The following is a 14,510-nucleotide window of genomic DNA, read 5'->3' as shown; positions in this document are numbered from 1 at the left end:
CTCAGCTAACTAATTGTGATTTTCTAAATCATTCATATTTTCACTTCTTTCTTCCAGCTAGTGAAGGAGTCTCTTCTTTCCCGGTCCTTCAAAAAGGATGGTCAGTGAAAAGCAACTCCATGAGTAAAAATTTGCAACTTCTCTGGAACACAGACAAATTGATTTGACGACGACCTATCTGTCTTCTCACAAAAAAAAAAAAAAAAGAACACGTACAGGGAAAAGAACCCTTGCTCAAAAACATTGCGCTGCGTGCCATTAATTAGTAAGTCTTCTTCCTTCCCAACTTTCATCAATAAACTCGCTCTGTTGCCATCAAAACGATGGCCATATTTCCTCTGCCCCATCATTTAAGAACATGCAGGTCCATGCACAGCCAGTGCACTTGTCCCGAATATGAGGATCAGCTAAATCCGGTTGTGGGATTACATTACCAAGAACACATACAGAGCAGCCCATATTATTTATTGAAAAAACAAAAAGAAGTTTCATATCCTGACGACTCCGTAGATGCTTGGCTCAGGCCTACAGAGTAAAATTTACTCAGGAGCTGGGGAGATATGCGTATGCCCCAAGAGATCTAGGCCACGATAGAATAGAAATCAAATATTATATTATAACCACTCACGTAGAGGAATAGCAAGAGACAAGAAAGTGAGGCCTTTGCACACTATGAATTGCAAGCGACTGCACAGCAACAAGCTGGCCCTCATACAAAGCAAGCGTGCGTAGCTCAACAGTGTGTGTAGCAGAAGCAGTTGCAGGCAATGGACATACAGGACAACAAGCCGATGAATTTCATCTATCTATTGACTACAAGTTTCAGTGAACTGGCTGCAGCCTCAATCCATGGAATCAAAGCTAGGAGCATACCAGCCCAGCTCATCCATGATTTTCTTCATTCGTTCTTCTTGACCCTTAGAGTCACCTAAAGCAGTAGTGAATGGGTAAACATAGGTCACTTTTGTGGCCATAGTCCTATAAGCAACCACATCTCCTCTCACCAAGAACTCCAACACATCTCTGCCAAATCCTCCATCAACTTCAGCTCGCAAGTATTGGCCTGTGTTCAGTTCAGTTTTATAAAAGCATCTATATCACAAATCTTTCATATATCTGATCGTATCAGTTGGGATAAAATAATTACCGTACGGGGTATCTTCAGCAACCTCGATATTCGGATTCTTTTGAGTTTTCAAGATAGCTTCTTTTAGTTTCTGCAGAAAAGAAGACCCAATGATGCTCAAATGAATTAGAAGGTGCTCGGTAGCCAACAAAGTAATACACGACTGACTAATGCTGTTGCTCTGTGGAACCTGGACGGCATCTCCGGTGGAAGTGTCAGGGATTCTCCATGGGAATGCGAAAGACGACGACTTTGGATTTGTGGATACGCAACCGGGGTTCGTAGACGGGCAAGGTCGGATCTTCCTGGAAAGGAGAGCATTTCAGTTCAGGTGAAGAAACAACAACAAAAAAAAAAAAGAAGCAAAATTTAATGGATACATAGATAGATAGATAGATAGATAGAGCAATATCAGAAAACAGGCAAAAATTTTGCACACGCACTGAAGCAAAGCAAACGCACCCATCATCTTGGAGGCCGAGGGGCTGATTCTTGGACTGGGAGAAGGGAGTGGTGGGAAGGGGAGGGGAGGGCTGAAAGCTAAGAGAAGGGATGGCCAGAGAAGGCAGGGGAGAGCTGGAGCTCAAGGTGAGGGCGAGGGCGAGAGAGAGGAGAGCGGGGAAAGGAGTCGGTTTTGAGCTAGAGGTTGAGGTTGAGGTCGAGGTCGGTGGCTGCAGCAGAGCTGAAGCAGCCGCTTTGACTTTGAGGTTGAGGGGGCGACTATTGTGGGGGTAATTGCAATTGCAATTGCATTTGCATTTGCAGGAGGAAGAGGAACTGGGCCTCCACCTCCAGCTCCAGGTGGTGGAAGGAATCAGAGAAGAGAGAAGAATCGTCGTCGTCATCAAGGCTAAGGCTGGTAAGGGTAGTTAAAGTTATTCCATTGCCATTGCCATTGCCATTGCCGTTGCGTTCTCTTCTCCCCCCCAGCTCGCCCTCAGCACAGCACTCCGCTCCGCTCCACTCAATAAGACACACGTCCGCGTCATCTAAATTTCATTTCTCCCTCGTCTCATCTTGTTAATTAAAAAAATTATAAATTTAATTTTTATCGATAAAATTTATATATTTCTTTATTTAATTTTCTTTTCTTTTCTTTTCTTGTCTTGTACTGACTGTCTCCCTTTCATTTCCTCTCAAGCCCGGAGAGAGTGATATAATAAATAAATATTAATTAATTAGTGATGACAAGCCCCAACCCACCGAACTAGGCCCGTTTAAAAACACGGCCCATTTGATTTGATGCCATTTTTATTTTTTTTTTGGGTTAATCAATTCTTCTTCGTTCTTCCTTCTTCCTCTTCTTCTTGTTTGTAATGTTCCACTTCCCCTAAAATCCACTTTCAACTTCAACAATCATCAACAGAAGAAGAGCGCTGCCTGCCGCTGCGACTGCTGTCTGATTTCATCTTTCTGTTTCGTTCTGTTCGGGATCCGATCGATTCGCAGAAGAAGAAAAGAAGGAAGAATCTTCTAATTAATTTAATTTAATGGAAGAGAAGAACTTGATGAGCAGGAGTGCCACCATCATAACGAGCCCCAAGAGCACCCAGGAGCTGGCTGTCGAAGGTCAGAGGCATCTCGAAGAAACCGTGGAGGCGGCATTCCATGTCCTCACCTCCATGAAGGACGAGCTCTGCAACCCGGCCCTCTGGTCCTCCTCCTCCTCCTCCTCCAACGGCCACCCCGTCCTCCCTATCAACAGTGGCAACGGGGACTCCTCTTCTGACTCCACCTATCACCCTGATAATACCTCCGGTTCCGGAGGAGGAGTAGCTGGAGGAGGTGGAGGTGCCCTAGAAGAAGCTCGCCTCCGTTATAAGAGCTGCGTCTCTGCTCTTCGTGCTGTTCTCTCTGCAATCCCAAACTCCCAAAAGGTAGTACTACTAGGCCCCTCTTCATTGTCAAGCTCTCTCTCTCTCTCGACGTTACAATATGCCCAACTGTCAAGTGAATTTCTCGACGAGCTTGACATTGGATGGATTACTGATTGATGTAAATTTCAGGACGAGCTATTTGAATTCCAGCCTGAAAAAGTTGCATCTTTACTGCTCTTTCTGTAGTCAGTCAGTCAGTCAGTAGATGTGAATTTCAACCCCTCATCAGCATCAGAAGAAGTAGTTGATTGATTGATTGATTGATTGCATGCAGTTTCCATATTCCGGATATTCCAAAGTTTTGAGCAAATTCGTTGAAAGGGTAAAGATATCGTCTGGTCTCGCTGAGCTTGAACAAATCTTCTTAATGAGGCGGCTTTGCCTTAGGCTGCTATATGCTCCTGGTAGTAGTTAAGTTGCCATTTGTTCTGGTCATTTGATCTCATTCACATGGTGTGGTGGACACTGTACAGGATGTCATTGTATGGTAATGAAGGCAGCCACTTAACTGCAGCGTCTACCTGCTGCATCTATTTTTCTGTGCTGTCCCGCACAAGACTTGCTTCTTCTGTTTTACGGTAGCTTATCCGTCCGTTGAACAATGCAGGCTCGATCATTTGATACCAGTTCGGCTATGGGTAGTGCATCAGTTGCTGACGAGACCGAACTTGAGAGGTTAGAAGAGCGTGCAGCAAACCTAAGAAAGGTGCTTGATTTGATGTTGTTTCCTTTCCGGACTCTCTTCCCCTTCCCCACCCCCCCCCCCCCCCCCCCCCCCCCTTTTCTTTTCACTATCTTTCAAGTTTTATGCAATTTAAGTTATACTTTTGTTTCAACTTTATTCTTCCCAACTCAGTGCGGGACAAGTGCCAGACATTCAACTCTCGTCTTGTCCAACGCTGGTGCAAATCGAGATCATATCCTTCCTATACTATATATATTCTAAACTCTTTCATTGGTTGAAGAGAAGTGAAAATCCAGCGCTCTTTTCATCAAACTCTGAATTTCATAAGAGAAGAAAGATACAATCGAGGTTACTAGTTATATATCGTCCGTGACTCCAATCTAGGGAGAGATGCACTCTTTTATTGGTTTTACGTACAATTGTACCGTGGCAGTGGCTCATTGATTCTAGACTTGCCCATTTTGGTACTGAATGAATTTTCATAAACCCCAGTTGCATATTACAGTGGTGTTGGTTTCTGTCTTCATTTCGTGAAATTCAACAACATATCCTCACTGGATTTTGTATGGTTTGTTTCAGGAGCTGGAGAAGAAGAACTACTATCTCAAGCTTCTCATAGATCAGCTACGTGATCTTATTGCGGATACATCGACTTGGCAAAGTCCTTGTTCTGCTTAAAGCCAGGGATGTAATATATATATATATATATATACTCTACAGTCCACCAAGGTGCTCTATCTCCTGGAACATCGTAGAAAACGCCAGGATGGGCTGTACTGATTGCGTCATCGGAAGAACTGCTGATCCTTGGCAGAGAATTAATTAGTTGATTGTTTGTATGAGATTCGGCTTGACTAGGTCCTCTCAGAAGGGATGTGTTTTATATTCTGTTGACCTTGTGGACCTAACTGTCACAATCTCTAAACTATCAGTTTAAGTTCTCCGTGTCACTATCTCTAAACTATCGCAATCAGTTTAAGTTCTACGTGCAATGACACTTCACGTTCCCCTAGTTTGGAATGAAGACCATTCTTGCTTGTTCGCTCGTCGCAGTGAATTAACCAGCAACTTCCTCTTTTTTCACTTATATGCCTCGAGCCTTGACACTGCGCTGTGCTTGCGCAACAAAAAACATGATGTATCAGGAAAGGGTAGCAATTGTGTGTTCATCTCAATGGCAAATTGAGAGATTGGGATATAATGCCAGCATTCTGAAGGCAGAAGAAACAGGAAGACAACTTGCTTGCCAGTTAGGCACCTTTTCAATTTTACTTGGAAAATTTCGTAAGAATTGACAAACTTGGGTATATGGCTGAATTAGATACATCAAGACTGGGGAGTTTGGGTCATGGGAGGCTTTATTAGTTGCGCGTCGAGGACCTTGAAGTGAGAGATGACCGCATATCCACGATGGCGGACTCGTTGGCGCCCAACTTGAGGGCCTGTTTGCTGGCTCTCATGAATCTCGAAACAGCACCTCTCACGTAATCGTGAGCTTCCTTCACAGTCATCTTCTTGCTCATCTCATCCGGGAAGCTGCTCAGGTAGTGATCTCCATTAAGAACAGCTGCCAATTGGACTATCTCACCCTGAAACTCAGATAACCCGCCATTTTCCTTCGCTTGTGTGGTCCTCATAGGGGTCACCTCGGGCAATGTCTCTGCAGAGGATCCATCCAGCAGGGCAACTTATAGTACACTCTACACTGTTTGATTTGATTAGCCGAAATAGGCTGCTGGTGGTATTGGAGCTTGAAATAGGCTGCCAGTAAGTATATATATGTACCTGGGCAATCGGTTCGAGGGGATGTTAGTTCCCCTACGACCTGCTCGAACGTGCCAGCCCAAGCATCTCTGTGAGTCAAGAAATTGGATGTGATGTTGAACATTTTCTTTATAGTTGCAGGGATCGAAGAGTGCTCGAACTCGGAATTTGGAGTAGGCCCTACCGGATTACTGATCACTGCAAGGCCGTCAAAGAGAAACACAACAGAAACAATGCATGACGAACAACGAAGGGAAACCGATCTTGCGGAAGGAGCGACGATGATAAGTAACTTAATCCTCACCAGTCCCTTTCTTAATCCAAGGAGAGACCATAATCGTCGGCACGCGAACTCCGAGCCTGTCGAACTTGAAGAAGTAAGGGGCAGGACCGGTGTTTCCGTCGGGGTTGGGAACGTCGCGGAATGGAGTCTTGACATGGTCATAGAAACCTCCGTGCTCATCGTAAGTGATGATCAAGAGGGTCTGATTCCATTGAGGGCTCGCCCGCAGCGCCTCGTAGACCTCCTTAACCAGCTTCTGCCCATTAGCGACATCGTGAGAGGGGTGATCGTCGTTGGCGGGTAGGCCAACTAGATCGAAGTATCTGGGCTCGATAACAGTTAGGTTGGGCAAGTGGCCGTTCCTAGCATCCCTCTCGAACTTCAAGTCATACTGATGGAAGTTGGGGACGTACTTGAGTTTCCTGAGATTCCTGTAGAACAGTGTGCTGGGTATGCTCTGGTAGTAGATGCCGAAGTCGAGGCGGCCATTCTCGCGGAGAGAGTCGAAGATGGTCTTCTGAGGGTAGCCCAGGGCTAGCTGCCTGACCACATGGCTGGTGGATCCATGGGAAGTTGCAGAGTACACAAACAGCCTGTTGGGCTGGGTGGGGCCGGGGATGGAGGAGAACCAGCGGTCGAACACTGCAAACTCCCGGACGAGGGCAGCGTAGACGGGGACGGCGTCGGGGCGAAAGCCCTTCATGACGGTCTGGGAGAGGTTCTGGGACACGGAGAGGGCCTGCTCGACGAAGCCACTCATGGAGGGCATGGAGGAGCTGGAGGAGCCGAAGACCTGCTGGGCGACGGCCTCAAAGGAGTGAGCGGGATCGGGGTCAACGAAGTCGGCATCGTCGGTGAAGCAGATGGTTTTGGGTAGGGGGTTGGAAGTGTTGTTGGTGGAGATGGGGTTGCATTCGTCGCCGGTGACCCCATCGATGTTAGGGTCGATGGTTTTCTTCATCCAACCGAGCATGTGATCGAAGGAGCGGTTCTCCAGAACCAGGACCACAATTGTTTTGATGGGCTGCTGCTGCTGCTGGGATGATGATGATGAGGCCATCGCCCCAGAGAGAATGAGAAAGATGAGGAGGAAAATGGAAGCCATTGTCTTTGTTTGTGTAAACAAGCAGAAAGGGAAGAAAGGGGAAGGGAGGAAGGGAAGGAGGGGCTTTAGATCAAAATCACGAGCAGCTCACACAGAAGGGACAGAGTGTGGAATGGTGGATCATTTATTGGGTGTAATAAAGTTTTTTTTTTTTTTTTAAAAAAAAAGAGTGTGTTACCGACTGATTTATCAGTCTGATACTCAAAAGCAAAAGCTAGCATTAGCAGTCTCTTCCCTAACCCTGGATTGATCGACGAGGACGAGGGAGGTGGACTTCTTGCTTCGTTTATTCTCAGCTAAGCCTCCACTTCTTTCTTCTTCTTCTTTTTCTTCACTGTTTTTCTTTTTTTTGTTATTTTTTAAAATTTTCAGAATTCTTTTTTTTTAAATGTGAGATCCACTGGGTCAATTACAGTGTGGTACCGTCATATACACGTCAGCAATTTCGATTAAAATTAACGAAGAAATTAAGGGTGTGCTGACATATTATCAAATCGATAGCTTGTGATTTAATTAATTAAAGAAAAAAATTCGTGCTAAAATCGTTAAAACGTAAACGGTTTGAAATATATTTTTTTGGGTAACTAAACTGAGACATTCACTCATCCATTCATTCCCCCATTTGCCTCTGGCTTCGGTAAGGGGACGGCCTTCCATTATATAATATAAATAACAATAACAATTATTATTATTAACCATGTGAAATTCACAGAAAGAGAGAGAGAAAAAAGCAGAGGAAGACAGATATATGATATTAGTAAGAACGAATCTGCATATGGGGGTATGGAAGTAAAGGAGAATGTCAGTCAAAGATTTGAAGGAGGAAAATTGGAGGATTTGCCGGATTCACTAAACATATATATATATATATACACACACATATGATATATATATATATATATATGGTAAAGTAATGAATATGGCTTGTTCAATGAGAAATGAAATTGCATCAGAAGAGGACAAAGTTGGAATTGCTGGCAATGGCAATGGCAATGGCAATGGCATTCATTCACACTCGCAGTCGCAAAAATTGTCAAAAATTGGGAAAGAAAGGGCAGTGCAAAGCAGCCCCAGCCCAAGTGGCATTCACATATTAATCAGCAGTACCGCACGTGAAATAAAAAGACAAAAGTTAGTTTTGCAGAATCTTAAAAAAAAAAAAAAAAAAAAAGCTTTGCTGTGAACGAATAAGCTCAAAATTCTAATGGAGTGTTTCAGCTGTTGTTAGGCGACTTTGTAGGGGTCACCATGTCTCGACTTATTCATGTTTCGTTGTAATTTGGGCTATGCTTCTGACTTTATCAAAAAAAAAAAAACGGAAGCAATGGCGCATGTGGGCGATAGCATAGTACTACATAAGCCAAATCCTACTAAAAAAAAAAGTGTTCTCTAATATAATTTTCCATAACATACACATATATGAAATAGCCAATTCATTCATGTTGAGAAGATTACAACTTATATCGTTGCGAATTGAATTTGTGGTTGTGGATGCAAATTGTGGAAGTGGAATAATACTAAGAAAGAACCGACGACACACCCACAAAACTCCTGGGTCCTGCTGGTCCTGTCTTGTCTGGCTGGTAAGAGTCATGAGTTATTTCTTTTAGGCCCAGCCCAGCTAGCTGTGGGGCCCGCGGAACAGATTTCATAAAATTTCTTTTACGCGGGAAAGCTTGGGTCCACGTTCCTCATGTCAGATTGTTTGGATCGATGCATTGCACCACGGGCCCAATCCCAGTCCCAGTCCCAGTCCAGTGAATGTTCCTCCCTCGATTTCGATGGCGGACTGCTCTCTCTCTCTCTCTCTCTCTCTCTCTCTCCTGCCTCCCTCTCATAACTCATTGTCATTGTAGTAGCATACTAGTAGTAGGTTCGGCCTTGGTCACGAGCTGTTTCCCTAACAAGGTATTAGTAACAATTAAATTTAAGATTAAAAATCTTTTGCATCCGTCTCTGTCTCCGCTCGCTCGACCATGACAATGTTACTGAAGCAATCCCCCTTTTTTGGTCTCTCTCTTAACATATCCACTCAGTCTTACCAAATATACATACTTAACAATGGTGGAGCCGAGCCGAGCCGAGTCACCGTCTGATATTGCACACAGTTAAAAAACTTGCAGAAACACATGACCTCCATTCAAATGCCCAAGGTTACATATTATAGACAGTATTGAATTGTGATGCTGCAAACTCCTCGGCCTGATTCAAAAAAAATAATAATAATAAAATTGCAGGAATGTGCAGCACCACCCCCCCACCCCCAGCCTTATTATGTTATATATTGTACAAAGCTAAAAGAATCGTGTGGAGTCGCATCCAGATAACGAGAGCTTCTTCTTGTCTCGAGCACATCCTGAGGATCATACAAACAAATGCGCCCAATCTGCTCTGCTCCAATTTTCCTGGAAGTGCAGTTGGCTGCTCACATTCCGGATCTCTTCAAGTATGTTAATATGCCCAACCCGGCAACAAGAGCGGCCCCTGCTGCAACAGCACTGTATGCAGCAGCCCGGGCATCTGATGCCTGACCATAATAATCAAATCTCCCAGATAGGGACCCGAAACCTCTTCGGCCGCCTTTCGTCCCAGAATACTCTAGATGCAACCTCAGCCCCTGCCAAGTGTATGTAATCATCATTCGCAAGGTTATATGACCACATTCCCTTTTTTTTCAATTTTTTATTTTTTTTCTGTGAAAAAAAGAAGCAAATATATATTGAAGACAGAGGAGCAATTCTTATGTTTAGAGCTTCTACTGCATGTCAATCCCAGGAATCAGCACGATTAATCGCACCTTCCAACCAACCGTTCTAGCATGATCCACAGCTGTTGCAAGATCATTATCTGATGCAAGTACGACTTTGTCATGGTCTTCATCCTCATACTGCGATAACATGAAATCAGTTAGCCAACAAGGACATTAAAACCAAATATAAGCAATTTGGCAAGATGTAAATTCACGAGATGCAGCTTAACCAAAAGATAAAAAGCAGTGTAATAGAATGTAAATTCACAGCAAGAGAGAACTATCACGTACCAGGATCTGCGGAAAATTGTTTCGGTCAAGATCATCACCAACTCGCTGAATGATTGAAGCAATTAGTTCTGTCAGAGATCGAGTATCTGAGTGCACATCCAGAGTTGAGAAGCAATCAGAAAATGAGCTGAGGGAGCTAATGCCTTTAGTATAGAGATGCACCAAGCTGCCACCTCCCTTTGCTATAGTCTCACACACTAAATAAATCTATAAAGCTGGTACGAGTATATCCGAGACCAGGACAGAGGAAAATGACAAAACTTCTTAGGCCCCTAGGTCACTTATGTGCAATGAATACAATACCTTTTAGTCTAAGAAACAGACTATCTGCTATAACATCAGTCATCACATAAACATACTGTTCATTCACCCTTACTGGAAACGAATAGATGTATGTCATGCGCACGCGAAAATCAATATAGTTATGCAATAAGCAAGGTAGATGTAATTACCACATGTGAATCTATGCATCCAACCGCTCTTATCTTCAATTTTGAAAGTGAACATAGTTGGCAGATTTGAACATGGATAGGAAGGCGATCTTGCGATATCGGCTTCATAAGCCAATTTTAAGGAACCTTCACTGGTAATCCAATAGCACATATTATTAGTAAACATAAAATGACCTAAAATCTTCCAAATATGATGCCATTTTTTCATCAATAACAGAACCTTCTAGTCTCTTCTTCATCATCATATGGAGTCAGGGCCATAGCAGAATCCCAAAACTTTTGCATGGTAGTGCCCGCAGATTCTCCGGAAACAGCACTCCCAACCTAGTTTAGATATGGTCAGATCTATTTCAGCCCGAATACATGTTTCGCTTTAAATGACAGAAATCGACGAGTGACTTACCGAGGCCACAGCAGCATGAATGACATTGATAACATCCACAACAGCAACTATATTTCCATCTATCCCAACCAGACATACCCAGCAGTTGTCAAGGTTCAAGATTACAGTCTCTGGATATTCCTAAAATCCTTTTGATATTCAACTTTGATTGGGAAGTCTGTTACCTCTATCTACAACAGGAAGATGCAAAAATTTGCCATTATGCATAGTATGCAGGGCATCAACAATAGGGGTGTCCACAGTTGCACACGCTGGATTTAAAGTCATCACCTGAACATTTATGCCAACTAAAAATTACCATCTACATTCTATTGTTAAAGGATTATGTTGCGTTGATTTGAAATACCATATGAAATTCCTTTAGACCAAATAAAAAAGAAAAAAAAAATTCTATCCAATCATGATACAGACCTTCTCCACTGGAGTTGTATCTACAGGGACATTCTGTACAGCCACACGCATTAAGAGATCCTTTGAACTGCCAAAAATAAATGTACAGGTAAGAATATTTACGAACCATGAGCATGCTGTAGATTATGGAATAACTATTTCAGGGTTAATTCTTATTTCAACAAAATATTTTAAAAAAAATAAAAATAAAAGAATTACAGCTACCATATACTCACGTCAATATTCCCAGGGGTCTGTTTTCAACTGTCACAACAGCCGAGCTTGAACGAAATTCAAGCATCTTTTTTGCTGCCACTAAAACCGTCTCTGTTGGTGAAACAGTTACAACCCTAAAAAATGAACGATTTTGTCCAAAATTAACTTAAAATATCATCCAAAGTTGTATGTATTAACACCGATAAACTTATAAAAGAGACATTACCTACTTTGAATTCTCAGAGATGATTGCAGACAAAGACGGCCTAAACATCCTCTCTCTAATCGTCTCAATGAATGTATTTGGAACTGCAAGTTGTGAATAAAAAGAGTATGTTATTATAGAATTATTGATTAGAATCGTGTCTAGAAGTTGATAAGGTAGAACTATATCCACATCGAAAGAGTTCCACAAACCAGAGAGAGGTGTCCCCCAGTTCTTTTCAACACCCTCAACAGCTGCAGCAATAGCTTTACCCTTCTCTGCTGCCCTTTCCATTCGGGCAATAGCATCATACAAGCACTTTGCTATATCAAGTAACGCAATGACCTCGCCATTGTCCACCACAGGCAAATGCCTAAACTTCCCTGTCACGGAAAGTATCAGGGCCATTTCATTTGGAACTAGATAAGACGCGAAAATTAAAAAGAAGTTGATGCAATTGCTCAGTTTTTAACCGACCTTGTACCATCTTCTGAAGGGCTTCTACGGCGAGAGTGTCCGAGAGTACAAATGTCGGGTTCCGAGTCATGACCTTAGAAGCTAGTGTTTCCTCCAGATTGAGCTCCTGGGCTATCACTCTTATTGCTATGTCCTGGAAATCGGAAGAGGAGGTGTAAGAAGACGCGATAAATCAACACAGTATGACAGGAGATATGGGAAGAAAAGGGTGGGTGATACCTTATCGGTGAGAATACCACAAAGCAGTGCATTAGAGTCGGTCAGCAGTAAAGCATCTACTTTACGAGCAGCCATTCGCCGGCATGCCTCACGGATACTTGTAGTTTCAGGTACAGTAAGGGCTTTTGACAGTCGCAACCTTTTCACCGTGCGCTCTCCCGTCAGTCCCCTATTGCCCAAACGATGAGTATTTAAAATCTCCTCTTCCAAACATTATATCACTGTTCTCGATGAACACCAAAAACAGAAAAGCCAAATGCTAATTCATCGTAGACAATTATTACATTGAGCACAGATTAGCACGGATGCTTCAAAAAGGGAAGGGGGGTGGGGGGAGAGGAAAAAGAGTCTCTCGTGACAAAATCAAAGTATAGCCTGAGAAAGTCCTTATTATACGGTCCATCAAATGAGGGAGGGAAAGCAAATCGCGGAAACTCCAACGTGAATTGATCAATCCGGAAAGAAAATTATGCAAAGAACAGTTGCGCTCCTGGATATAAGATAGCAGCAGGACAGGAGGCACCGTGCATTCAAGGCACAGCAATCAAATGCAAATATTAAGGGGAAAAAGGAAAATGTAGCGGAAATTTGAACCAGGGTAAGAAGGGGACGTACATGGAGCGAGAAACGGCAAGAGATTTCCGAGAGGAATCGCCTGCCCCTCCAGGTCCAGGTCCAGGTCCGGCTCCGACTCCGCCGTTGTCAGAAGCTTTCTTGCTTCCTTGAGATGGCAAGTTTGACATCGATGCGCTTCTCCTCGAATAACTTCCTTGGCTAGCCATCGGAATGGGCAAAAGGAAAGGAGGAAGCCCCTCGTATTCCGGATTTCAACACATATATTGAAGGGAAGACGGAAGAAGACACCAGAAAAGGAAACGGCCCGGCCGGATGATTTGGATTTGGCGCGCGGGGGGGGAGGGAAGCACAGGGTAGGGTATGCTGTGGTCTGGGGGGTGGTGGGTCGGTGGTTTCAATTTTTTTCCCGGGAAAATGGAGACGCCAATGCCGTGCGATTGCCATTTGCCACCGGCAGGAGAGAAGTGAGGGGGACCTCTTACTGTTGCACTTTACTATAATAAAAAAAGAGAGGTGAGGTGGGGAGGAATGGATTAGCCAATTTTGGGATAATAAATAATAAGTCCATCCAAATTAAAATGTCACCATTCAGCAAAAAAAAAAAATATATATATATATATATAAAATGTCACCCTTCTTCTTTTTTCTTTTTTCTTGAAAAAATACCCTTCAGTTCAGTTCGGCCCTCTAAACTAATTTATATATGGCTAATGTACCCCCTCCCGTTTATTTTTTCAATTAACATTACGAGAAAAGGTGCAAATCAATATAAAATATATTAAAGCAGAATAGTGACATCCATAGAGTTATATTTGGGAATCCTCGGTTTCTAATGAAATTTCGAAAACTTTCAGCTCATGGTGCAATGTCTCTTCACGTTTCCTTATCAAATTCTTGATACTAAAAAGATAAATTTAATTATATTTTATTTCTTAAACAACATGTCTGCTTGGACATTGAATACGATATAAAACTCAGTGATAAGAACTAATGAATGCACGATTCAATATAGTTACCCTTCATCTTCTCTAAATCAACTCCAAGATGAGTCTGTCGATTCCGGATTGGGTTTACTTGAGAAAAAAGAAAAATATGAAATCTTATAGTCTTATATATCACATAAAAAAAACTTTAATGAATTAAAAAATCTGATAACTTCATCAAAAAAAAAAGATAACAACATATATCATGAAACCATTTAAGCAAAAAGTTAACCAATATGAATTGATTCAAGTGGTTCGACGCTTATTCCGTTTAAGTAAGGTATCATGTTCGAGTACTTGTAAATACACAAAATTCACGCCGTGATATTTTTATCCCTTAGTGGATCGACGCGACAAAGTGGGGGCTTTTCACTGTGCTATGTCTCCTCTGAATGAATCCTCTGAATTCCTCCAAAAACTGAGATAATGGCACTTTTGTAAGGGTCAATAATAATTAATGCCGTTATATGCGGAGCAATAGGAGGATTATATAAAGAAAAATATATTTTAAATTTCCTTTCGCCTTTTTTTCCAAGTTTTCACATGTGATCCGAATAATATATCACATAATTCGATCGATTTGTTAGGACATATGATTCAATCGTTATAGTTAGATCACTAATTTCCAAGTTTTGTAAAATTTCTCCCTTTTCCTTTTTTTTTTTTCGAATCCTATCAAAGAGTATGGTCAATCCGTTAGGCCAAATGA

The 14,510-nt window shown here is 42.6% G+C and overlaps 4 protein-coding genes across 6 annotated transcripts; 1 reads left to right on the top strand and 3 right to left on the bottom strand.

Annotated features, from left to right (window-relative positions):
* Positions 1-591: 591 nt before the first annotated feature.
* LOC116214777 (thylakoid lumenal 17.9 kDa protein, chloroplastic) lies at positions 592-2,119 on the bottom strand. Its single transcript, XM_031550237.1, has 4 exons — positions 1,589-2,119; positions 1,317-1,431; positions 1,148-1,217; positions 592-1,063 (listed from the first exon to the last, which is right to left on the bottom strand). The coding sequence occupies exons 1-4, from the start codon at positions 1,969-1,971 to the stop codon at positions 843-845; spliced, it is 789 nt and encodes a 262-aa protein (XP_031406097.1). The 5' UTR covers positions 1,972-2,119; the 3' UTR covers positions 592-842.
* A 275-nt stretch (positions 2,120-2,394) lies between these two features.
* Positions 2,395-4,673, top strand: LOC116214778 (mediator of RNA polymerase II transcription subunit 30). Of its 2 annotated transcripts, XR_004158335.1 has the most exons (4): positions 2,395-3,003; positions 3,278-3,490; positions 3,611-3,709; positions 4,268-4,673. XR_004158335.1 is itself a non-coding variant. In XM_031550238.1 (3 exons), the coding sequence occupies exons 1-3, from the start codon at positions 2,617-2,619 to the stop codon at positions 4,364-4,366; spliced, it is 585 nt and encodes a 194-aa protein (XP_031406098.1). In that variant the 5' UTR covers positions 2,409-2,616; the 3' UTR covers positions 4,367-4,673. The 2 variants fall into 2 exon arrangements, 1 of the variants encoding a protein (XP_031406098.1); XM_031550238.1 differs by lacking the exon at positions 3,278-3,490 and having other exon boundaries at positions 2,409-3,003.
* Positions 4,674-4,913: 240 nt separating this feature from the next.
* LOC116214776 (non-specific phospholipase C6) lies at positions 4,914-7,047 on the bottom strand. Its single transcript, XM_031550235.1, has 3 exons — positions 5,757-7,047; positions 5,474-5,650; positions 4,914-5,348 (listed from the first exon to the last, which is right to left on the bottom strand). Exons 1-3 carry the CDS (start codon positions 6,838-6,840, stop codon positions 5,050-5,052), a joined length of 1,560 nt encoding a protein of 519 aa, XP_031406095.1. The 5' UTR covers positions 6,841-7,047; the 3' UTR covers positions 4,914-5,049.
* Positions 7,048-8,948: 1,901 nt separating this feature from the next.
* Positions 8,949-13,279, bottom strand: LOC116212872 (CBS domain-containing protein CBSCBSPB5). Of its 2 annotated transcripts, none has more exons than XM_031547596.1 (14): positions 12,858-13,279; positions 12,243-12,411; positions 12,024-12,156; positions 11,759-11,929; positions 11,572-11,650; positions 11,362-11,475; positions 11,147-11,213; positions 10,900-11,005; positions 10,736-10,794; positions 10,553-10,656; positions 10,333-10,463; positions 9,881-9,948; positions 9,638-9,727; positions 8,949-9,457 (listed from the first exon to the last, which is right to left on the bottom strand). In XM_031547596.1, exons 1-14 carry the CDS (start codon positions 13,022-13,024, stop codon positions 9,266-9,268), a joined length of 1,650 nt encoding a protein of 549 aa, XP_031403456.1. In that variant the 5' UTR covers positions 13,025-13,279; the 3' UTR covers positions 8,949-9,265. The 2 variants fall into 2 exon arrangements, with proteins under 2 accessions (XP_031403456.1, XP_031403455.1); XM_031547595.1 differs by having other exon boundaries at positions 9,881-9,966; positions 12,858-13,276.
* Between the last annotated feature and the right edge of the window lie 1,231 nt (positions 13,280-14,510).

This window comes from Punica granatum, chromosome 7 (assembly GCF_007655135.1).
Source record: "Punica granatum isolate Tunisia-2019 chromosome 7, ASM765513v2, whole genome shotgun sequence".
NCBI lineage: Eukaryota > Viridiplantae > Streptophyta > Magnoliopsida > Myrtales > Lythraceae > Punica > Punica granatum.
Note: the sequence above shows the minus strand (reverse complement) of the source record. Positions and strands in the feature narration are given on the sequence as shown.

What these genes read in the sequence shown, in the direction of transcription:
- LOC116214776 (XM_031550235.1), bottom strand. Translation starts at nt 6,840, where the DNA reads ATGGCTTCCATTTTCCTCCTCATCTTTCTCATTCTCTCTGGGGCGATG. An exon ending in TTGGATTAAGAAAGGGACTG is followed by an intron (nt 5,651 to 5,756) that starts GTGAGGATTAAG and finishes ACGGCCTTGCAG; the next exon opens with TGATCAGTAATCCGGTAGGG. An exon ending in CCCTCGAACCGATTGCCCAG is followed by an intron (nt 5,349 to 5,473) that starts GTACATATATAT and finishes GATCCTCTGCAG; the next exon opens with AGACATTGCCCGAGGTGACC.
- LOC116212872 (XM_031547595.1), bottom strand. Translation starts at nt 13,024, where the DNA reads ATGGCTAGCCAAGGAAGTTATTCGAGGAGAAGCGCATCGATGTCAAAC. An exon ending in AGACCCCTGGGAATATTGAC is followed by an intron (nt 11,214 to 11,361) that starts GTGAGTATATGG and finishes TATTTTTGGCAG; the next exon opens with TTCAAAGGATCTCTTAATGC. An exon ending in ATACAACTCCAGTGGAGAAG is followed by an intron (nt 11,006 to 11,146) that starts GTCTGTATCATG and finishes ATAAATGTTCAG; the next exon opens with GTGATGACTTTAAATCCAGC.
- LOC116214777 (XM_031550237.1), bottom strand. Translation starts at nt 1,971, where the DNA reads ATGACGACGACGATTCTTCTCTCTTCTCTGATTCCTTCCACCACCTGG. An exon ending in CTCGGCCTCCAAGATGATGG is followed by an intron (nt 1,432 to 1,588) that starts GTGCGTTTGCTT and finishes TCTCCTTTCCAG; the next exon opens with GAAGATCCGACCTTGCCCGT. An exon ending in CCACCGGAGATGCCGTCCAG is followed by an intron (nt 1,218 to 1,316) that starts GTTCCACAGAGC and finishes TCTTTTCTGCAG; the next exon opens with AAACTAAAAGAAGCTATCTT.
- LOC116214778 (XM_031550238.1), top strand. Translation starts at nt 2,617, where the DNA reads ATGGAAGAGAAGAACTTGATGAGCAGGAGTGCCACCATCATAACGAGC. An exon ending in CAATCCCAAACTCCCAAAAG is followed by an intron (nt 3,004 to 3,610) that starts GTAGTACTACTA and finishes TGAACAATGCAG; the next exon opens with GCTCGATCATTTGATACCAG. An exon ending in GTGCAGCAAACCTAAGAAAG is followed by an intron (nt 3,710 to 4,267) that starts GTGCTTGATTTG and finishes GGTTTGTTTCAG; the next exon opens with GAGCTGGAGAAGAAGAACTA.